The sequence below is a fragment of the Festucalex cinctus genome, chromosome 12, assembly GCF_051991245.1.
Source record: "Festucalex cinctus isolate MCC-2025b chromosome 12, RoL_Fcin_1.0, whole genome shotgun sequence".
In the NCBI taxonomy this organism is placed as follows: Eukaryota; Metazoa; Chordata; class Actinopteri; order Syngnathiformes; family Syngnathidae; genus Festucalex; species Festucalex cinctus.
This window is the reverse complement of record NC_135422.1, coordinates 13,613,077-13,636,988: the sequence shown is the minus strand read 5'-3', so window position 1 is coordinate 13,636,988 and position 23,912 is coordinate 13,613,077. Positions and strand designations below refer to the sequence as shown.

At 42.2% G+C, this 23,912-nt stretch overlaps 2 protein-coding genes across 18 annotated transcripts; one reads left to right on the top strand and one right to left on the bottom strand.

Moving 5' to 3' along the window:
• Positions 1-124: 124 nt before the first annotated feature.
• Positions 125-23,912, bottom strand: exd2 (exonuclease 3'-5' domain containing 2). 17 transcript variants are annotated; one of them, XR_013287748.1, is made up of 15 exons: positions 23,820-23,905; positions 23,100-23,176; positions 22,507-22,880; positions 21,004-21,254; positions 20,799-20,925; positions 19,930-20,267; positions 19,219-19,325; positions 18,718-18,853; positions 17,773-18,141; positions 16,395-16,647; positions 10,736-11,618; positions 4,393-8,528; positions 3,904-3,990; positions 3,334-3,430; positions 125-805 (listed from the first exon to the last, which is right to left on the bottom strand). XR_013287748.1 is itself a non-coding variant. In XM_077540052.1 (10 exons), the coding sequence occupies exons 3-10, from the start codon at positions 22,858-22,860 to the stop codon at positions 16,431-16,433; spliced, it is 1,899 nt and encodes a 632-aa protein (XP_077396178.1). In that variant the 5' UTR covers positions 22,861-22,880; positions 23,100-23,176; positions 23,820-23,905; the 3' UTR covers positions 15,202-16,430. The 17 variants fall into 17 exon arrangements, 1 of the variants encoding a protein (XP_077396178.1); XR_013287750.1 differs by lacking the exon at positions 125-805 and having other exon boundaries at positions 2,548-3,430; positions 4,393-4,590; positions 5,271-8,528; XR_013287749.1 differs by lacking the exon at positions 125-805 and having other exon boundaries at positions 2,548-3,430; positions 4,393-6,260; positions 7,595-8,528.
• On the top strand, positions 1,384-14,186 carry LOC144032290 (BRD4-interacting chromatin-remodeling complex-associated protein). The gene is made up of 15 exons (XM_077540050.1): positions 1,384-1,531; positions 1,924-2,131; positions 3,373-3,418; positions 3,784-3,826; positions 3,910-3,975; positions 4,443-4,625; positions 5,156-6,301; positions 7,620-7,802; positions 8,150-8,552; positions 8,651-8,787; positions 8,864-8,922; positions 9,562-9,710; positions 10,810-10,904; positions 10,993-11,095; positions 11,203-14,186. Coding segments are annotated over exons 2-15 (3,174 nt in total). The 5' UTR covers positions 1,384-1,531; positions 1,924-2,130; the 3' UTR covers positions 11,763-14,186.

The following is a 23,912-nucleotide window of genomic DNA, read 5'->3' as shown; positions in this document are numbered from 1 at the left end:
GTGTGAGAAATTATGCAAAAAGAAGTCATTAGTTCCACAAAAGAATCAGAGAAATACTGCAGTGCTACAAGAGAAAATATATTTTTTTTTACGACGTTACAATTTGTCAATTTTTATTTATTTATGGAGCTGTAGCTTTTGAGCAGATTGGGTTACTATTATGCAAGAATCTGTTTTCTGGATCCAGCAGATTGGGTTGAAGATTCGATTTAGGTGGCTGAAGCCAAAAATCTCATCCAAATGACTTGCTGTTAGGAAAGTTGCTTCTTCTGACAAAATTGTGATTTTCAACAATACTAATCGCCCAGTAAACTATTTCCTAGTAGCATTAACTCATCAATATGGGACATTTTTTTACCTCCTGTTGGATCAAAATCTTGACCCAAGATGCTGGGTCAAATTCTCAACCCAATGGTCATGCGTAAAAATAACCCAGCTTTGACTCTGTCCCTTTTGGGCTATATTTTCATCCAATTTGTGTTACTTGGCAGTGGATGACGAGTTAGAATGTCCGCCTCCCAGTTCTGAGGACTCTGGTTCGAGTCCAGGCTCCGGCCTTCCTGGGTGGAGTTTGCATATTCTCCCCGTGCCTGCGTGGGTTTTCTCCGGGTACTCTGGTCTCCTCCCACATGCCAAAGAATGCATGGCAGGTTAATTGGGCTCTCCGAATTGTCCCTCGGTGTGCTTGTGAGCGTGAGTGGTTGTTCGTCTCTGTGTGCCCTGCAATTGGCTGGCAACCGGTTCAGGGTGTACCCCGCCTACTGCCCGAAGACGGCTAGGATAGGCTCCAGCACCCCACTCGACCCTTGTGAGGAATAAGCGATTAAGAAAATGGATGGATGACACCTGGCAATTTTAAATAGTGTGCATGCAACAAAACAAAAAAAAAAAGGTTTTTGGACCCAGTGCTACTTTTCACCTGGCAGTTGGTGTACATGACAATAACTTAAAAAAAAAAGTATTCTAATTTATGACAATCGCTGCAATTTAAGAAGTAATTCGCAAGTTGTAATTTTACGGGAATAAAGTTGGAATTTTACTGAAAAAATAACAGCAGTCATTTATGAGAGTAAAGTCAAAGTGTCTAAAGTGATTTCTGGAAATTTTTTGGGAGAATAAAGTTGAAAAGTACTAGTTGTAAATACGTTTTTACGTGTTTTTTAAGTAGTTGTTGCGGTCGAACAATATTTGAAATCTGTGGTTATGGAATGGAGCCCGTCGGTGAAGAGCGGGGCTCGCCTCCAGCGCTCATCCGACTGAAGGTGCTCAGGAAACGGCCGCCCTTCGCCTTGCCATCCGCTAATACTCACGGCGGATCCGTGTTTTTTTTTTTTTTCCTCCCCTCTCTCTCCCTGCACCTTTGTGTCGTGCGATCGACTCTTGCCGTCTGTTTCTCACACCCACCCCTCACACGCACGCACACACCACGTCCCCCCCCCCCCCCTCCTGCGTTTAGCATCTGAAAGGAGCCCTGAGTGAGAATCGATGGCGCAGAGGCCCGCTTGACAGGACAATAAAGCACAAAGAAGGGGTGAGTCTTCTCCTTTTGCCCTTTTTTTCCCCTCCCCATCTTCACTCACTTCTTCGTCAGAAGACGACGAGCGAGGGAGCGCGCGTGTCTCGCTGCTCCGCGGGGGCCGCGACGCTTCCACGCGCCGCATCTTTTGTCAGCATCAGCCCCTTTTTCTCACATCACAACATCCTCATCACCACCCCGCCCCCTCCCCACGAAAATTATTTGATAACATTTTTACTGTAAACATTATTTGAGGGGTGGTTTGCGAAGGGGGTTGGGGGCGTGATGTAGCTACTAATGCGGTTGTCGGTGGGGTAAACAACCCCTCGTATGCGCCCCCATTTTATTTTTTCATTTTATTTTTTTTTTGGAATGAGGGGGTACACTGAACTATGTTGTATTTCCAGAGCCTCCGCAGCAGCCATGCTCCAGCAGCCGCCGTCTCCCCGCATCCCTCACATCCTCCTCGACCAGGAGTGCCCCACCTCCTCCTCCACCACCACCACCTCCAGCAGCCACAGACTCCTTCAGATGACCGAACCCGGCCGACACTCCCCATGAGGCGGCCACCAGCGCTCACACCGACCGCTCTGTATGGAGCCTCTCGCCAGTGAAGTAGGTGCAGTTATGCTAAGGGAGCTCCCTAAACCCATTGAGCGGTGGGGGGCGGCGACTTTAATAATGAATATTACTATAATGCCTTAACTTTTAAGCGATGTTGGTCGATGACGTCACTGGCAGGAGTTCTCATATCAAATGAAACGATAATCGATTTTTTTTAACTTCATTTTTTTGGTACAATTTTTACATAATTAAAACAAAAATGTTTAAAAAAAAAGTATAAACAAAATAACTGAATTTGGAACATTTTGATCATAAATACTAATTATATTTTTTAAGTTAATTTTTACATAATTAAAAAATATTAAGGTACATTAAACAAAGATTTTTTTTTTTCAAAAAACAGTTACTACTTTTTCTTTCACATCATTGAAGTAAGACAATCAAAACATTTCAATCATAAGAACAAGTCATATTGTGAAATTTAATTGAAATAAATGTTTTAATATACTTAAAACAGTTTTTAAAAATGGTCACAATATAAAGAAGCTACTGACCTGTGTGCATTTTTTTTTAATCACACAATATAAATGCAACCATTTAAGTTAAATGTTATGGAAAATAATTATTTAGCACGTATTAACATATGTTTACACCTTATTGTACACACCTGTATTTTCTTTAACAATGGGCTTTTCATTTCTTGTTACATGAAGCAATAGCAAAGTGACCTTGACTGATAAGCCTGCTCGGAACAAACTTAAGCTTGCCTTTCTGCCTATAGCTGACCCTCCATTTCTCCTCCAAAAACCTAACCAGGCATCATAAAGAATTTTCGCATGATTCTTACTGTGTTAGACTTGTGTATTGGTATATTTGAAGCTTCAAATATAAAGAAACCCAAAAGACAAATTGTTTTCCAGACCATTTCATTCATCTCACCTAACTGCGGAAAATTTCACAACAATAACTCAATACACATTTAGAATTTCTTATATATAAGCATTTATGTAAGTAAATAAAGCATTTTTAAAATATACATAATTTAAAAAGCACATTTTTACTGACCTTTTGTTTTTCAATCAGAAAATTTAAAGTCGTTGGTTGTGACATTTTAAATCTGAACTTTTAAGTTTAAAAAATGTGCAAAAACATAAAAAATATCTGATTAAAAATATACAATTGACTGACATTTTGTTCTTGTTAGATCTTAATTTACACACGTATACATAATGACAGAAGACATTTTCACAGACCTGTTTATTTGTTTAATATGCGGCATCTTCCTCCCGCAGTGGACATGGAGGATGAAGACGGGACTTGTCTTCTTGATGTTTTGTGGTGAGTTTTGTCCTGAAATGGGCCAGAAAAAATAGCACAGCACTGTATAAAGGCATAATTGCTCCAGATAAAAAATAAAATAATTACTCTTAGTATGAAATACAGTTGTAACTTGATGTATGAGTTAATTTGTGCCATGCATGATCGTGCTTTGAACTCAAAACAGTCACACAATAAAGGAAAATAGAACTCTTAAAATGTTGTTCTTTATACAATCAGCATGCAGAACAATTAAATTGAAGGTAAAGCACTTGTGCCACATGGAATCAACTTAGATGTATTTGTGATGACAAACAGAAAAGATGTGATGATGCCGATGAAAAGTTCGTTTTCTCAGATGGAATTGTGACTCCTTTGTGTTTTAGTGACCCCCAAGCCCTGAATGACTTCCTTCATGGGACGGCTGAGGTGACTAAAGAACGAAAATCTTCCGCCACTAGTTGATTGCTTCCATTTTAGCTCTCAAATGTTTCCTCATTTCCTACCGCCAGCTGCAGACCGAAGACCTGCTTATTAGCGCCTCCTCTGGGGAGACGTCCCTCTTCGCAGATGCCCCGGTGAGTGTCGACCAGCTGGCAAGTGACAAAGTACAAATAATTGGTTTCTACTTAAGAAGATTTTTCAGGCATCTGTGCTTTATTTGGGTGTTTATTTTACTATAGCAATGTATTGTATTTATAGTTTTTTCTTTCTTACGGTGAAAAAAATCTGTCAAAAATTAACCTTAAATTCAAGTTGAAACTCTGAGAATTTAAATTTAAGCAATTTTTTTGATACTGAGAGTATCATTTTAGAAATTTGTTGGGTTAAAAAAAAAAAAGAAGTGATAAATTCAAACTCAGATGGCACAGATACATAAAGCTTGTGGTATTTTTGTGCCATACAAGTTTGAACTTCTAACAATGATTTGGCACTGAATTTGATGGTTTAAAAAAAAAAAAAAAAAAAAAAAAAACAACAACAAAAAATGCTACCTTATGTACAACAGTGTGAATGCGTCTTCCTGTCTCTGTGCGGCCTCTAGAGTCCCGTCTCACTGCTGGGGGATGACGGATGCTCCCCGAGTACGCCGCCAACAGGCTGCGTGGATCTCTCCTTCCTGGAGGAGGCCCTCCTCTCCTCACCGGAGGGCGCAGACGACCCCGAGCGGGGGGAGGTGTCGCAAGGGGAGTCTCCATTTGCACCCGGATGCCAGTCGAAGGAGGAGGTAAGAATTAGTCAAGGAATATTTTACACTAGCAAGACTTCCAGAGAAATTGTGTGTGAATGCTGAAATACTGAATGAAAAAAAATATTGATGCATTTGGAATTATCCTGAATGCTATTAAATAACGTGGATGGGGAATTTTTTGTGGGCTGTGCAAATTTTAGGCATGTTGAAAATCGTTACCGAGGTGAGCAAAAATGTGTTGAATGTTTTGAATTTCAAATGGGAACAATGTGATTCTGTTGTGTTGATTGTCCCATTGGGAATGAATGAGGAATTTATGGCGGAAAATTGTGAATCTGGGGGAAACTGAATTTTTGGAATGGGTACGATAATAGCCTGCAAGGTGTGAATTTTGGGAATATGTTGAAATTGGAATGATGTGAATAGAAAGAATTATGTGGAAGTAGATGCATGTCAAAATAAGTGCCAGAAGAAAAATTCTTTCAGCATTCACACAGTGCATTAAAACAATGAAAAATGAAGGCAAAAACACAAATAAATAAATGTTAACGGTGTTGGTTTTCCAGGTGGCGGCGAAGGAGGAAGAGGAAGTGGCTTGCTGCGACATCCTGCAGCAGAGCCTGAAGGAGGCCGACATTACGGAGCAGACAGTCACCCAAACGGGGGACTCACTTTACCCACCTGTCCTAATGCCTCCCACGGTGCCGTTTGTAGCAAAGACTGGGGCGACGGCCTTGCCCAGAGACACTCAGGCGGCCGTGGAGCCGCCGCAGCCCTCCTTGCTGGCCGTGGGGCCGGGGTGCCCTTCTCTAAAACCCGTCCCACCTCCTCAGCTGATGGGGCTCCTACCTGGGAACGTTTTCCCCGCCCCCTCGCCGGAGACTTCCTTGGTTCAGAGTTCTGGTATGATTGTCAATAAAGCCGTGAGCACCCGACCTCTCATCACCGCGGCCCCGGGGATCGTCCTGCAGCGTGCCCCTCACCCCATCCAACCCAAGCTGCCCATCAGCATCCAGCCCAGACTGGTCCAGATTAGCCCAAAGCCTTTAGGGCAAAAACCGGCTCCGGGTCTCACGCTCGTTCCTGGGACCGCCTCTCCAAATATTCTCCTTTCCCAGAAGCCTCCCGCCGCGGCGCCCTCCGAGCCCCTCCCCAAACCCGTCAGCCTGCAGCTGCTCAACCAGGGCGGCTCCTTCATGCTCCAGCCTCAGGGACTCTTCCAAGGCCAAAACCAGTTCCTTCTCCCAGCCCAGCCTGCTGCCGGACCTCTACTGACCGCCGCCCCTCCGGGCCCGCGGGGGACTCCCTTCAGCGGGCAGATCGTGGACGGCTCGCAGATCCTAACCGTGCCCCAGAGACAGCTCAACTTCAGCCCCGTGTTCACCACCACGGGGCAGCTCACCCTCGGCCAGGCCGCCATCTTCTCCCCTACCGTCTTCCAGATGCCGGCGCAGCTCGCCGGGAGCTACGTGAACGGCGGCGGGCAGGGGCAGAGGGCCGCCCTGGTGCACGGACCGGCTCTGGGAAACCACATCACTTTGATCAATGTCAACACCCCCTCGGTGGTGCAGGGTTTGCCTTTCGCGGCTCCGCCCACGCAGGCGGCCGTCACCGACGCCCAGCTGGGCCTCCAGACGGCCTCGGTGGTGCTTCTACCTGAGGGAGGTATCCCTGAGGAGAGGAGTGGCACGGAGGAAAGTTTCCATCAACAGGTGACGTACCCAATCACAATGGAGGTTTACAACTTGAGCATTTTGGTCATGTTGGAATTTGGTGTGAGTAAAGTCGTTATTGTAGTTTGAGAAGAAGAAAAAAAAAAAAGTTACCTTTTATTACTAATTATGTTACAATGACTTAACATTAATCTATAGGTTATAGGGTGTAATGGTAATTTAACTCTTTGACTGCCAAAAACGTTTAATGACGTATTTTAAAATCCTAATGAATGCTGCCATAAACGTAAATTTACGTTTATTACATTTTTTTTTTCTCTCAATGGGCAGCGCAACGTCTTGTGCAGCGCTGCCTTGTCACTAAACAAAAAATATTAGTGTCAAAGTCCCTGTTGTACAAAAAAATTTATCATTTTACAAAAAGCTTGTTTTCTCGTTATATTATTGTATTTTCGCTTATGTCACAAATGACCTAATTTCAAATGGTGATTACTAGAAAATGTAATAAGGTAGAAAGTACATACTTTTTCTTTTCTCCTGAAAGAATGGAATCCAATCTTTCATATGGTATCCACCATGTTTATGTCGTCATACCGAACAATATTCTGTTTGCTTTGAAATATGCAGTGGAAATACTCGAAATCGGCTGCCACTGTCAGGGTTGGTGTTGGGATAACGTTTGGCAGTCAAAGAGTTAAGGTGAAGAAATAATTTACCACTTGCGAATTTTTTATGAGTAACGCTGCAGTACAAAATTTTACATGAAAACAAACGTAAGTTACTGTACAATAACATTAAAATATGAGTCATTTTGCAAAAGAAAATTGGGGAGATTTATGAAAATTATGTAATTTATATATCCATATTCATATGTAATATGTATTTGTAATATTTATGTGAAAAAGGCCATAATTTTAGGATAACAAATAATTTTTAAACAAGAATTTTTTTTTGAACAAAGATGTAATATTACCGGTAGATTAAAAAAATACAAATTAACAAGTTGTAATCTTACATGGTAAAAATCATCATTTAAGATGAGTAATTTACAAGTTATAATTTTACAATAAAAAAATATGGGAATTTGGGGGGAATTACAAGGATAAAATATCAATTTATGAGAATTAATATCTATTTTTTATTTTAGCAGAATAAAGTAGTAAGTTTAGGTGGAAAAAGCAGTATTTTACAAAAAATATTTTTACAAAAAAAAAGGTGTAATTCAGAAAAATTAAATACAAAATTTGCAAAGAAAAAAAATGTAATTGTATGAGGAAAAAAAACAAAAAGTAACCAATGAGAAGTTGTAATTTTCCACTCAAGAAATATTACAAGTTGTAATTTTCCACCCATGCAGCGCGTGGGTCAGGTGACCCAGCAGCAGGTGCCGGTGCAACCCATTGCCCCCTCGCCGCCACCCGTGGAGACCGTCCTGCCGACCCCAACGGAACCTTGTCCCGCCCCCGATGTGGTCCAAGTGGTGGATGATGTGGCCCAGTCCCTGAGTCAGAACCATGACTTTATGCAACAACTAAAACAGGTCACAACCTAAGGACAAAACTATATTTATAATTACATTTGTAATATTTAAGGTTAATAAAAGTCATTTACAAGCTGTAATTGGTTTAGTTTTAATTTTACGATAATACATTTTCGGTTGTTTTATGAGAGTAAGTCATAATTATGCCATTTTTTGGTTCAGAAAAAATGGTTTTGTCTGAAAATATTACTTTTTTTGCGAAAACAGTCACAAAAGTCATAATAAGAAAGAAAATACAGAAAGAACTCAGTAATAAAGTCGTAATTTTAGAAGAATTTTAGTTATGGGAGCTGCTTCAACTAAACTAACTAAAAACTGCCGTTTTTCATCGAATGTTTGTACCTCAGCAAGCACTTGGCTCTCCCATCCCATCTGACCTGTTGGTTGGGGCAGCACCGGTGGACTCTCCCACCCCGCCGGCGACCACTACATCGGACCCTTCCGACTCTGATGACACGTCCCCGCTGGGCTCGTCCGCTTCGCTCCAGGACTCGGCCACGTTCCCCGATCCGAACCCCCTTCCCGGACTAGAGGGCTCTTCCCCACGGCAGCAAGTCCCGTACCGGGTTTCGCATCAGTTCCGGGGCTCGCAGGCTTTGTTTGTCCACAGCGGGGGGACGCTTTCTTCACCTTCCCAGGCGACGTCCTCTGAGCCTTCTTTGCCCCCCAGCATCCCAGTGCCTCAACAGCAGCCGGACCCCTCAGCTGGAGGGTGGGTGGGCACCCCTGTCCGACAGCACATACAAAACAGTGAGTTACTCTTCTCAACATATCAATCCATTTTCCAGACTTAAAACAACAGCAGTAAATAACACAAATGAAAACAACGCTTGTGTCTTTTGCGTCAGCACCGACAGCTGCCTTGGTCGTCGAGAGCGACGTACAAACTCCTGACGTCCGGTCGCCCTCTCCCATCGCCCAGGAGCGCCACCGGGGCGGGCTCCCGGCTCCCAGGGAGGGTGGGTCCGTGCCAGGAAACCAGCAGGTGGGAAAATGGAAACCGCGTGACATTTTAACTTTGCTCCAGTAATCAATCATCTTTTGTCATCGGTGCGACACAGCTGGCAGGCGTGGAGCTGCAGCAGGAGGAAATCCTAACACCAGCAACCCGACATCACAGGTGGGATTGTTTTGATGGGTAGGTCCAAAGAGACCTCCTCACAAGTACATTACAAGTACTGCAATTACAATATGTACAAAAACTAACACACAAATTTAAAGCGGAAGTAAACCTTAAACTTTTCTGACAATAATATGTGACCTCACTAGTCTATACATGACATTCTGATTAATATTACATTTGTGGAATATGAAGCAAAAACCAACTGGAGGCAGCCATTTTACCACTTGCTGTCGATTGAAGATGACATCACAGTTGCTCAGGCAACAACCAATCAGAGCTCACCTGTTTTCTGAAGCTGTGCTGTGATTGGTTGTTACCTGAGCAACAATGATGTCATCTTCAGTCGACAGCAAGTGGCAAAATGGCTGCTTCCCGAGATGGATAATAACACCTGGACTTTGCCACGTAACTCATATTCCATTAAGCCAATATTAACCAGAATACCATATTTAGACTAGTGGGGCTACATAGAACAAAGTAAAAAACAAAATGGGGTTGACTTCCCCTTTACAAAATAAAAACAAAAATGCTTTTATAAAAATAAAGGCTAACTGAAACTACATCATACTGAACTTAAATATTCCCGACCCGCCTCTGATGTTGTATTTTGAGACAAAAATGTCTACTGTTGGTCAGGTTCCAGCAACTGCTTTGTTCAGACCACCTGGCGGTCCAGCACCCGCGCACCGGTCCGGCCTTCTGCACCCTGACGGATGCCGCCCGCCGCCTGTTGCCGTACCACGTCTGCGCCGGACACCCGCCCTCTCAGGAGGATTTAGCTTTAGGTTGGTTGACAACTCTCTTTTGTGCATGTTGATGCATTAGCTGCTTTTCCACCAACAAGCCAAGGATCTTTAAGTTCTGGGTTAAGGGAATTCTTGGTTGTAAAAGTTCAGCAGGAAATTTATAATTGTGTTTCCACAGCATCTTAAGAGTTCTCGGTAATTCATTCAAATGAGTTTGATGACGTACGAGTTTGATGAGCCCACTCCCCCTTCAAAGTTCCTGCCTGACTCAGCAAGACTCTGCTCCTGAAATAGTACTTGGATGACCCCTGGGGAATTTAATTACCCTGGAAATTGTTGGTGGAAAAACGTGCAAACTGAATTTGACCACGGTAAACTGAAAAGTCCTCCAAAAGTTCCGGCGGTGAAAAACAGACCCTAATTGGGAGGAATCTCTTGCCGATTTGCAAATTGATCTTAATTTGTAATTTTTATTTGTCATTGATTGTTCGCTGTAATCTCAACTAATTTGATTTTGTACTCTAGCACTTTCTAAGATACCACAAGATGGCACCAAAGCCCTCCGTTTATAGTGATTCTACATTTACAGTATGCTTTTAAAGAAAATAGGGGAAGTCAGCCCCCCCAAAAAATTATAGACAATATGTTTATGCAGCCCCACTAGTCTGAATAAGGCTTCTGGTTAATATTACGTTAGTGGAATACGCAGCAAAAATCGCTGGATTTTGCAGCCATTTTGTCACTTGCTGTTAAGTGAAAATGACGACATAGTTTCTCAGATCTCAGGTAACAACCAATCACAGCTCAGCTTCAGAAAACAGGTGAGCTGTGATTGGTCGTTGCCTGAGCCAACTGTGATGTCATCTTCAGTCGACAGCAAGTGGCAAAATGGCCGCCCCAGATGGATTAAAAACGACTGGATTTTGTTGCATCATTCATATTCCACAAATGTAATATTAATAAAAATGTCATGTTTAGATTAGTGTGTCATATATAACATACTATTATCATGAAAAGTTTAAGGTGGACTTTCCCCTTTAAGTCGATTAGGTCAAATTACTTACCTTTAATTTTGTGTCTAGCAGTATGATTCGGTTTGTATCACCCACAAATGTCACTGATGTGGTTCCTCCTATAGTGGACCAGGAGTTTGACACGGTATCACGGTTCCTGCTGCAGCGCACCAAGGACATGGTGAACAAATACAGGCAGCTACTGGTCAGGGAAGCATGGGTAAACAAAAAAAAAAAAAAAAAAAGATTATTTGTTAGTGTGTCCTGATGGAAGGAAAAAAACAAACAAATTGAACCCTTTCCTGCAGCAGGAGAGTCCGTCCGCTGAGATGGTGATGCTGGAGCGTCTCTTCCTACAGGCGGAGCGTTTTTCCCTGGGAGAGGACAGGCGACAGGCACACAGAGACCCAGGTTAGCCACTCGTAAACATGACCGGTGTACGGCATTTTCACTTCAGTTTGTCTTCAAGTGAATCGCTTTCACATTGTGTTGCCAAACATCTCAAATTCCTATTTCAGAGTCTTTCCTGATGTCCTTGACCTCATCATCAGCATCTTCCTCGGGGACCTCGCAGCCTCCACCATCATCCCAGGCCCCGCTCGCAGCCTGGACCAGACAGTCAGACCGCCCGCCCGGACTGAAGACGTACCGCTCCAGCTCGCGGGGGGCTCTCAGGCTCACCATCAAGCAGGAGTGCGGCTCTCGCAAAGTGGTGCACAGTTCCATCGACGACTCGGCGGCGGAGAGGAAGGAAGGCGCGGGGCGGTTGTCCAACGGAGCGTCGCGGCATACCCGGCGCGATGACAAGATCCCCAATGGAGCGGAATCCAAAAAGAAAAACCTTCAAGCGCCAGATCCACAGGACACCCCCAGGGTGAAATGCCTCAGGCTGGACGTGCCGCCACCGCCGCCCTGTAGCCCGCCAATCGGCTCTCTGCAGGAAGACAGCATGCTTAGTGAACATCTACAAAGCGCCATTGACAGCATCCTGGAGCTACAGCGGCTGCAGGGACAGTCGGCGGGCCCCCTTAGGGCCCCAGACCAACCCGTCACCAGCGCCTTAGGGGGTCACCTGTGAGGCTCCGCTAGAACTCCCAGCTGAGCCAACCCAAAGCTTGACTTTTGTCTGTTGCAAGGAAGATTTTCATTTATTCTTTTCATTTTTAAATGGCAAATGAAAACGTGACTATTTTTTTTGTTTTTGACTTTAAGTCAAACATAAAATTGAAAATTTCCAAATTTTTCAGTGTAAAATTTTGGCTTGGATCAAAAATACAAAGGGGAAAATCAAGTGTATTTATATCTAAATACGTCGTGTTTATGTGACCTGGAAGTTGGAAAGGCGCATTGGTTCACTTTGTTCAGAGCATTTTTGTAAACGTGGTTCAACATTCGCAGATCATTTTGGGAACCAATTTTCTTATTTACCATTTTTGGGCTCATGCACGCACTTAAATAGTATTTTGAAACGAATTGAGATGCACATATTTCGGCATATGCATGGCTTTGCCGCCATCTGTTGGCTTCTTGCGGCAATTACAACAACCTGGCTCTGGTTAATTTAAAATTAAATTTAAAAACAGTGCAAGGAAGGAATGAAACTGAAAGGGCTTGTACAAAATTCCACTCCTTCAGAAAATCATGTCAAATGCACATTTCTGGATGCACAGTTAAAAAACAGAACAAAACAAAAAAAAACATTGACAGAAAGAGACAAATACATGAAGGCAGAATTGAGATTTCATTACAGTGATGAAGGGAGCTAAATATGAAGACAGGAGATTAAATGTTCACTGTATTTATTATTTCAGCTCAATGGTTAAAATGAAAAACGTCGATGCATCTGTTTATTGTGTGGATATTAGGTGAAAACGCTTCGATTGGACATAAACAGCAGTGAAAGCAATTTTCATGTGTTTGTTAAGAGTCCCACGTTTTGCTTCTCTGTAATTTGGAGAAGCAAAACATCTTTAAACTCTAAAACAACACATAACTGTCCATTTTGACTTTTTGCTTTGTGCCAAAAATTGAAATATAAAGTGGGAGGGTTCAATCAGACATTTTAATTTTTTTTTTTGTTCTTCGATTCAAAAACAAAAATGCAATAAAATGAGTCACGTTTTCAGGGTTTTTCTTTGGATTGCCAATTGAAAATGGAAGGCATTATGATACACGGCTTGGTTTTGATTGCTTGTTTGGAAAAAATTGAGGAAATATGACAAAGAAAAAGCACTAAATAGTTCCTATGTGTTAGATACGACATTTTGGTGTACCTTTGTGCTGAAAAAAAAAAAAAAAAAAAAAAAAAAAGTCTATTTGAATAGGAGCGCTATGGTTTCCGTAGTATTTGATTTTTTTTCTTTTTTTACAAATTATTTTCCAGCAGTGCCAAGTTTCCAGGGTATTTATTTTGATAACATGTGCCAATGTTTCAAGTCCAAACTAACTCCAAAGAACTGGTTACCCCGGCCCCCCCACAAACACACCAGCAACTTTTGGGTCCTTTTGGGAAACCCGCACCACTGCTAGACACACCGTAGCTCAAGCTGTGAAAAACAAAAGTTCCCCGTCTTTTGTCCCAGAGAGAGAGAGAGAGAGACGAGAACAATGTTGGATGTTTTTGTAAAGCAATAATGTCTCCAGAACGAAGGAGAAGGCAGAGAGGTTGGGAGATGATGTCACTTCAGTTTTGAACAAGTAACCTGGGAATTATAAACTTGGACCAGAAGGACTTCACACTTGCATGAGAGTTCGATCAAACGAGTTAACTGGCTTAAAAAAACAAAACAAAACAAAAACTACAGGTAGGTCTCTCGAGACTTAATGACTTTGGTGTTACTAGCAACTTTGTGACTAATTTGGTACTTTGGTTAAGTTGTGTGGTCCAAGTGACTAAAGACACAGAACTGAAATGACACTCCAATCAAAACAATTTGCGACCTGCATAGAACTTGCATAAGATCAAATAGCTAAAACTATTTACAACTTGATTAAGGCCAGGACTAAATCAAAAAGGACTACTTCATCTAAGACTTGGACCAAATGAAGTGAAATATTCATGAAACGTCCATTTTACAAACTTGTGGAAGAGTTGAACCAAGAGACTTTTGAGACAAAGACTATTTGCTTGATATTTGGACCACGTTTCACATCATTTAGTAGCTTGGAACTTGTGGTGGTGACTCATCGTCCCTATGCTAGAACTGAACTAAACCCTTCAGAACTCCCCAGGACTTGGACCAAAAGATTCACATGAGACTCGATCTAAATGACTTAAGACTTTTGAGCGACTGCACTGGACTTGGGTTAAGACGCCAGCATTTGCTTTGAGACCTGGACCAAGTTTCATGCAAGCTTTACGTGGTTCATAACTCGGAACTGCAATTAGACTCGACCAATAAAGGGGAAGTCGACCCAAAAATATTTGTTGACAATAATATGCTCCAAGGAACAAAATCCAGCAGTTTTTATCCAGTATCAGAAGGTGGCCATTTTGCCACTTGCTGTCAAGTGAAAATGACATCACAGTTGCTCAAGAAACAACCAATTACAGCTCAGCTTCAGAAAAGGTGAGCTGCGATTGGTCGTTACCTGAGCAACTGTGATGTCATCTTCAGTCGACAGCAAGTGGCAAAATGGCCGCCCCCTGAGATGTATAAAAATGGCTGGATTTTGCTGCTTAACTCGATCATATTCCACAAATGTAATATTAATCAGAATGCCATATTTAGACTAGTGAGGTCACATATAACATATTATTGTCCAGAAATGTTGAAGGTTGACTTCCCCTTTAGGGCCAGGAACCAAATGACTCCACGCACCTGTTGGTCACTAGTGAGCGTTTGTTAACGTGACAATCTTTTTTTTCCCTTCCATAAAACTTCACCCAAATTTGTGTTTTATTGGAGAGGGGAAAAAAAAAAAAAAAGTGATGGTGAAACTTTAAAGACTAAGAAAAAAAAAGTGACTGAAGAACTTTCTCAAGTTGTCTCTGTTTAAGACTTGGACTAAAAACCTTTCAGGACTCCCTGTGACTTCCCACATGTTCACTTTTTGAAATGGTCGCAGTAAGGATATGCAGTACTTTAGCACGCAAAACCTTGGGCAGAAACATTTCTACTGGAGGCTTTCATGGACATGCAGTTTAAAAAAAAAAAAAAAAAAAGGATGTCGGAGTGACTTTTCACTCCTTGCCACCGCCACTTTTTAAAAAGAAAATGGCACCAGTGGAGTGCAAGCCCTTCTGGAATGAGCAGACTCGTGTGCCACCGTTGCCGTTGTCCGTAGTGTCTGACACTGACCGTTGAGAAACGATCTGTTCAGTCCTCTTTGGGACTGATTGTTCTCATGCCAAAATCTAGAGGCCTTAACCCAGCATAGCTTGGATTGTAAACGATGAAAAATGTGATCGTTCAAGCGATTCATACCACTTTTCTTTTTTTACCGCTTTTACAGACTATTTATGAAAACTGTGATTTTGTATGAAAGAATAAAAAAGTGAATGTGGCAGCTTGTCATTTTGTCTCTCAATTTCATTACAAACTTTATTAACAGTATTTCATTCACATTTACAAAGACAACATTTTCTGTCCGCTTCGGAGGGTCGTCTTAAATCACGCTCAACGGGCTAGTGGTGCGTTTGGGCTATATCGGGACTAGGAGACCCACTAGAACATGGACCTCAGAAGGCGTCCCGCTCCTGGGAAAGAGAGCATTTTACGCACGAGCTAGCTGTTAGCGTCACTTCCCCCACCCCTGAGTAAGATGCTCAAAATCTCATCTTGAAATTGATCAAAGGAACCAAAAAAAAAAATTACGTTTTTAAAGCGCACTACTTGATCTATTGACTGAAAAGGACAATATTCCGGACTAAGGACTTAGCATTACCGTTGCTACATCCCCAATGCGAGCGCTTGCCAAAACCTCGGCTTGAAAATAAATTAAAGGGGATCAAATAGCTCACATAAATCAAGAGTGGAACTTCATCTATTGATTGAATAAGACAATCGTCAGGAAAATAAGTGGATGGGAGAGACGAGAAATATTAAGTAGCATTAGTGGCAACTCCCACACAAACATACTTCACGAGCTGGTCAAAATTTCATCTTGGAAGAAGTTGAAAGGGATTTGGAAAAAAGCTGATATTTAAAAGTGCAACGTGATCTATTGACTGAAAGGACAATAGTTGAGAGAAGTAGGCAGAAGGCACAAAAAAATTACTACATCTTCAATTAAATTAAAGGGGGGATCCAAAAAGATGAAATGCTCACAAGCACAACCGAATCTATTGACTGAAAAGGTCAATAGTCCAGCGGGAAAAAAAGCAGGCAGGAGCAATAAGAAACGTAAGCATTTAGCATTAGCGTCACTCCCGTCACTGTGAACGCTGGTCAAAATCTCATCTTCAAATAAATTCAAGGGGATCAAAAAAGATGACATTTTCAAAAGAGCACAACATGATCTATTGAGCGAGGCTGACAATAGAAAAAAAGTGGGCGAGAGCGACAAGAAACAAAAGGAAGAGCCTCGTTAGCATTAGCCGCTAACCTGCAATGTGTAAAGATTAAGAGCAGGAAGCTGCATGTCTAGTTTAAAAAAAAAAAAAAAAAATCTCTAAATTTCACAAAGTTTGTCGCTTCTATCTTTTTTTTCCATTTCTTTCTCTTTTTTTTTTTTTTTTTTTTTTTTTTTTTAAAAAGCAAAATCCTACCACGGCGTGGTGATTGCAAAGCTCGGTGGCCACCATTTAGTTGTCTTTGACGGGCACGTCGTCACTGTACTTGCGGAGCAGCTTGTTGTGCTTGTGCTGGACGCACCAGAGCGGCGGCAGGTGTTTGGGGCGCATGGTGGACAGGAAGTGCTGCCTCCAGCGCCGCTCCAGCTCCATCAGACCATGCGGGCCTCGCTCGGCGTAGGCGCGCACCACCTTCTGGCCGTGGCACACGTACGCCTCGTTTGAAATCCTGGGGACAGAGTCACAACTTTAATTTGTTAAAAAAAAATTCAAAACCTGGCATAAAAGTTACCCTACATTGAAATCTTCAAAACTAAACATTTTACATAAAACCCGGTCTTAAACTTTAACCCTAGACTTGATTGATGATTAGGATATTTATGTCCAAAAGCTTCAATTGAAACAATTTTTAAACCCCACATGGAAACAAATCCAGGCTTAGAATCCTAATTTGAATCCTTAACCCAGTCTTTAAACAACTTCAAATAGTAAACCAGGTTTGGAAACCTACGTAAAAATAGCCAAACTATTTTGAAACCCTAACTGTCGCTTGAAACTATCCTTTGCTTCAAGCCCTAAATTGAAACTCTGGCTTTAAACTCCAAATTTAAACTAATCCAGCATCATGGATTCCCAATTTGAAACCTTAACCATGTCTTCAAACAAAATTTGGAACCTTAATCTTTTGCTAAAAATCATAAACTCAGGCTTGGAATCTTAATTCAATAATGTAGTCGTGTTGAAACCCTCACACCTAAGATTAGGATCCTAATTTAAAACCATAATCATGTCTTGAAAGCCAAACTATTTTGAAACCTTATCCTTGGCTTCAATCTCTAAATTGAAACCTTATCCATGTCTTCGAACCCAAAATTTGGAACAGTACCCCATGCTTGAAACCTTAATCTTTGCTTTAATTAAGAAAAAAAAAAACAAAAAAAAACAAAAAAAAAACATAAAATCAGGTTTGGAATCCTAATTCAATAATAGTCGTGTTGAAATCCTCATACCTAAGACTGGGATCCTAATTTGAAACCTTAAACGTGTTTTGAAGCCCAAATTAAAACTAAAATCTTAGTTTGAAAATCCAACCCAGGATTGGGTTAAGTTAGGTTATGTGAACCCTGAGTTAAAATATAAATTTCAAAACCTAACCTGGGCTGTCCCAAAACCCAAACCTTGGCTGGAAACTCAAATGTTTGAAACCCTAATCATTGCTTTGAACTTGCAGCCTTAATTGGGTCTTGAAGTGAAATTGGAAACCCAAACCATCACTTGAAACCCTAACTCGAAATGGTAACGCCAGCTTTAAACCAAGGACACCAATACACAGCGAGTGTGAAAGCGTGTTCACCTGGTCTCCAAGGAAGCGGCCTGGCGAAGCTCGTCCTCAGTTAGCTCTCGCTCGTCGGCCACGTCCAGGAAGTTCCTGATGAGCGCCTGCAGCTCGACCCGTCGCCACCAGGGCAGCCCCCCGCCGGCGGTGAGGAGGGCGCGGGCCGCCGAGCGCACCCGACGCCTGTCCGGGTCCTCCATGGGTCGCATGCTCTCCTCGCAGCCCTGCGGAGCAGCAAAGTCATCGGCCAGCTGCTGCTTGAGGGAGGCGTCGTGCACGTTGGAGGCGGCGTGGCAGCTGGTGCACAGCAGCAGGATGTCGTGAGAGTTGTGATCCTTCATCTCGCTGGGGAAGTGCCGCCGGTACTCGTGAGGGACGATGTTCTTCCTGAGAAGCGTGGGGGAATCCAAAGTCATTCTTTCAAACTAATGTTACTCAACATCTACAAAAAAACAAAACAAACTTTTTTTTAAACCCTAATACTTGCTCGAAACCCCAACTCTGTCTTAAAGCCTGGTTTGAAACAGCCATTTAAAACCCTAACGCTGGGATGAAACACCCCTTGTAAACCCTAACACTGGAATGAAAACCTAATGTTGCGTAACTTCAACCCGAACACCGTCTTAAAGCCCTAGCTTGAAAACGTCAACTCTGGCTTTAAAACACCATTTTTAAAAACACCAACAATGGTTTGGAAGCCTAATTTTAAAAAGTCACTTAAACCCAGAACACCCACTTGAAACCCTATTTTTTTTCCCCCAATACTAAAACTTGCTTGTAGCCCTAACTCTGTCTTAAAGTCTTATTTTAAACCCCAACACTGGCTTGACAGTCAATTGAAATCCTAATTCCAATCCATTCGCATTTTACCATAATGGGTCAGCCAAATTGGCTGCTAGAATTTATTTATTTTTTTTTGTGTGTTTTTTTTAAATGGAAAAGATTTAAAGGTGAAAATCAAACCTAATGTAGGAGTCTTCTCTCCCGCAGACCACGCAGCGGTTCTGCTTAGCGGTGAGGTAATAATCCTGCTGGGAATCCGGACGTCCCGATGGCTCGAACAGAAGCCTCACCACAAATGGATCCTCACTGTGGAGCACTGGAACCCAAGCATCACAAGGTGTAAAAAAAATTAAATAAATATAATTTTCCCTGGCATTTCGGGACAAATCGCTTGCACGCAGGAGTTGTCCCGCATCTATACCACACTTAGACAGTCAATCAACTTAAGGCTACTACCCGAGATGCTAAGTTTATCTCAGGCAAGTTGTATCACGTCAACGTACTTCCTTGAGGACAATTACCATTATTAAGACAGGGCTTGGGTGCCATTTGTCACATCTTTGAGTAGTGTTGAAAGAGCATAAAAACTTAAAAAAAATAAAATAAATACTGGATAGGGTCTTTAAAAACAAAAACAAAAAACAAATAGCAAACTGCAAATATACAGTATGAACAGCGTACCTCCGATTCCTTTGTCCAGGTACCATTTGGCTTTTTTCTTGTCGCACGTGCAAAGCGGCTGACCGTCGGGGGCATGCAGGTAGCAGTTGTCATACAGCGGAGACTTCCTGACACACAACAGGAAAACTTTTCGTTTACTATAATAGACCTCTTCATAATGTTAGTAAAAACTAAACACACTGGGGTACTTCCAAGATTATTTTAGTTAACGAAAAAAACTAAAACTAAAACTCAAAAAAACAATTTTGTTAACAAAATAAAAAAAACGAAAATGCTTTTTAAAAAAAACAAAAACTAACTGAAACTACATTTTATGTTCACAAAACTAAAATTATAATTACAGCAAAAATGTCAGTTTTAGACTGTGGTAATTTAAGGCATGAGCCTTTGGGCGGGCGGTCTGACTGTCTGGTCCAGGCTGTGAGCGGGGCCTGGGATGATGGTGGAGGCGGCAAAACAAAATAAAAACTAACTCAAATGGAAAAATCCAAAACTATAATAACCCTGGGTACTTGAGATGGCAGAATGAAAATGATCACCGCTGACTTCAAGTGAATCAGTTCTTCCAACAGAAACTGTCGGTGAGGATAATAAATCAAGCGGATGTTGGAATTGTGCAGAGAAGATGGAAAGGCTGCCTTGGTTGGCAACACGGCGAAAAAATTCATTTGCACAACATCTGAAAACGGGCCTGACTGGAATCCAGCTCACCTTGCCGAGTAGCCCACGCCCAGTGGCTTCCTTTTGTTGTTCTTCCTGGGGTCTGGGACTCGCTGATCTCCAGACTCGGGGCTCTCGGGGCTGGAGGACATGGCCTTCAGGGGCCCGCGCGCTCGCCTTGTCCTCTCTGTGCCGGCGCAGCCCCGGCGCTCGTCCGCCTTGTTGGCCCGCCGTCCCTTGAAGGGCACGTCCACAAACCCCTCACAGCGGGCAGCCAACGTGGCGTAGGAAAGCCCGTTGGCAGAAGCGGGGAGGGCTTCGGGGCCCAGGCCGAGCAGGTGGAAAAAGATGGCGACGGACACTTGGGCGTCCTTGGCGGCGTATGCCATCTACAAAACAAATATTTATTGGCATTAACAAATTTGTGAATTTTCTTGCGGATCAGTAAAGTATCATTGGACACCAGTGATAAAAATTGTGGCGAAAAATTTGTCACAATTTTCTTTTTTCCCCCGCCTCCCGTTTCCTGTCTCAACAATGACTAAAACGAAAATGAATACAAAACAGCGACTAAAATTGACCCAATCCAATCAGGAACAAAATGCAGGTGGGAGAAAATAACCACTCAAACTGTTCAGTGTTCACTGTACTTTAACTCATTTGCTCCCAAAAACGTAAAAATACGTTCTATTTGAAATGTTTTAGGTTTCCCAAAGACGTATTGATACGTTTTGGGTTTTTTTTATGCTAGAGCATACATAAGGCTTTGATGCAGCCTCTCAAATCCAAAGATGGGTTGACACTATGCAATTATGAATCTAAATTCGAAACAATTTTTTAAAATAGAGTCATGAATAAAACATTTTCGACCCAAAAAAAGCCAGATTCCTTGGTGGAGGTAAAAATGAGTATGCAAGAACCTGCTCCGGCGTCAGCTCATCCGCCTCCCAGTCGCTACAGCGCACTTCCAGTGACTTATCCAGCGAAACGTTCAAAACATCCGCTGCCAGCGACTTCAGGCCGAGCCCGTTACTCACCGGCGCCTCTCTGAGGAAAAAAATAAAAAGCCACAAATTGCTTGAGCGGAAAAAGCAAAACTGCGACAAACGGTAGGGGAAAACTCACTTTTGTCTCAGAGCGAGGTGGCGCAGGTCCACCGTGCAGTTGAGCGACAGACCGTAGTCGCGCACCAGCCGTTTGGCATCGTCGTGGCAACCGACGCCCGCCTTCAGGATGTGCGGGTCACGCAGGACTTCCACCAGCTCCGGTGGGAGCTGCGCGCCGCAGAACGCCGAAAGCCGTACCAACACGCACCGCCCCGAATAGGATGCCAGCTGGAGCAGGGAGACCACCTGGGGGCAGTCATTCACTGATACCTGCGCAAAGAACGACTGGTCGGCGTTTCTAGTCTAAACTTGCGTTTGTGGAATGAGTTGCAGCAAAACTCATTTGGTTATCTCTATCTCAGGGGGCGGCCATTTTGCTACTTGCTGTCGACTGAAAATGACATCACAGTTGCTCAGGTAACGACCAATCACAGCTCACCTGATGCTGAAGCTGAGCCATGTTTGGTCATTCTGAGGAAAGTGATGTCATTTTTACAGTCAACAAGTGACAAAATGGATGCCTTCTGAGATGGATGGACGGATGCTGCTTAACTCATATTCCACAAACACAAAATTAATCAGGATACTGTGTTTAGGCTGCAGAGAACAGAGTATTGTAAAGAAAAATCTGGCGTTAACTTCCTCTTTAAAATAAAAGTTCTCACTTTTCTTCCCTTCGTTTATAGGAAAAGCAACTAGTATTGGCATTTTTCTTGTGAAACATTGCAAAATTGTGACTTTTTCTTCAATAGTTGGTGCCAAACCAACATGGAGATATAAATTTTTTCAACTAAGCTGCAACATTTCTTTCTCATTTTTGAAAATTGTGCTTATCCTCCCTAAGTTTTTATTTTTATTAACTAATATTTTGACATTTTTTTTGTAAAATGCCATTGTAAAATTACAATTTCATTCCAAAAACTGACTTTATTCAACTAAGAGACCCCCAAAGTTTTGGCTAAAATTTCAACATTTTCCTAAAAAAAATTAATAAAATTGATTTTTCTCTCATGGAATGATGAATTTTTCCACTTAAAGTTGCAACTTTTTTCAGTAAAAAATCTCAAAACTAATCTCCTTAAATTGTAACATTTTTCAAAATAGCATAATTGCTGTAACATTAAGAATAGACTGCACTTAGAATTACAGAGGCAGTTATACATTAGGGTTGCAACTTGCAATTATGAATTCATCGATTATCTGACAAAAAAATAAAAAATAAAATAAACTCCTTTAATTTCCACCCCAAACAGGCCATTATTTCAAATTAATAGCGGGGAAAATCAGAGGTGGACAATTCAAGTCCAAAAAGTAAAAACCCTGTCACAGATTGGCTTTAGTTGTAGGTTTTTCCCCTCAACCAGGTAACGAGCTCATTTACCTCCATTTGCTTCAACACAAAGATAAGTCTGCTTTCATTGAGAATTCCAGAAATCTATGAGTTAATTAGCTAATTGAGCCAACTGATTAATCCCCTAGTCCTAGTCCGATGTGACCTTTCCTAAAATTCTTTGATGTTTACCCATTCGCAGTCGAGTCCCAGTACCGGGACCGCCGCCAGGTCCTCCTGCATCGAGGGCCACAGCTGCTGCCATTCCTCCTGGGAGCTCACCATCACCGGCGTCACCGCCAGTAGCTTCTCAGAGGACGGGAGGCAGACAGGAGGGGCCGCCTGGGTCCTATCATACTCCGCCACCTCCATTTCCTCGTGTGGGGCGCGCCGATCGGCTTCTGAGGCGACAGGAAGCGTCGTTTCCCTCTGGACGGAAGGTGGCCGCTTCTTTCTGGTGCTAAACGCTCGCCACACGAGAAGACCGCCGAAGGTGGCACCAAGGAGCGTTGTGATGATGGCGATGAGTGGCCTTTGGTGAGCCATCACCAACTGATGAGTCTCAACTTAAAAACACAAAATGGCTTTCTTGAGCATGACATCTATTTCTATGAAAAGTTTAATCAAGTAAATCTAACTTTTTAGTTGCAATGTACAGTAAGCACAGTCACAAATTCAGCTATTTATGTCAATTCTGCCAAGTCCTGGCTGCGTCCTAACACGTGACAATCTGCCGTTATCATAACATGTCTCAATTATAGTCCTACTAAATTTACTGAACATACCATACACGGTGCCTGCCCTTTGTCAGTGGACTTTCAGCTGGATACGCTTTGAGAATGTGGAGCCACACTGCATCTCCCTGCAAACATTACAGGCGATAAAATTTAAAGAGTGACAAGAAAAGTTTCATGCTGTAGCTAATGGGAAAAAAAAAAAAAAAAACATTTCCAAATTCAAGAGTTGTGTTTCCTCTGTAAATGTGAACATTGCTGATTTAAAAAGAAAATCGGTAAGGAAAGAAATTGATAATTGATGAAAAACTGTCGACTTGTGTTTGAGTGTAAAAACTGGACAGACCAGCCATTTGAGCACATAATTACACTTAATTGTGATTTGTACGTTGTTCTAAATGTGGCTCAACAAAAGGTATTGTTTTATTAATCAAACAAACTGTGTGCTGTACTGACTTTTGCACCCCTCGGTATATTTGAGAAAAATCACACAAAACATCTGACGAGATAAGATTATTAAAGGCAAAAAACAATTGAAACAGGAGCACAATTTAGTCATTTTTATATTACGATACAAACGCAGTTTTAAAGGTTAAATGTACTTGGAAAAACATGTTTGGTGAGCTATGTTAGCGGCTAGCTAATCAGGTAGCCTCGTATTCGCTGGCATTTTTCGACATAGCAGCTCGGTGTCACAACAAACTAACATGGCGTCATTTCTAAATGTAAACAACCTTACCTCGGTGAGTTCTGTTTAAAAAAATACTCTACCTGCTCAAGACACACGTACATTTATCTTCTTTTTTTTTTTTACATTTCTTTAAATGAACTTGTCGGTTCGCATCCGGGAACTATTTATATCGG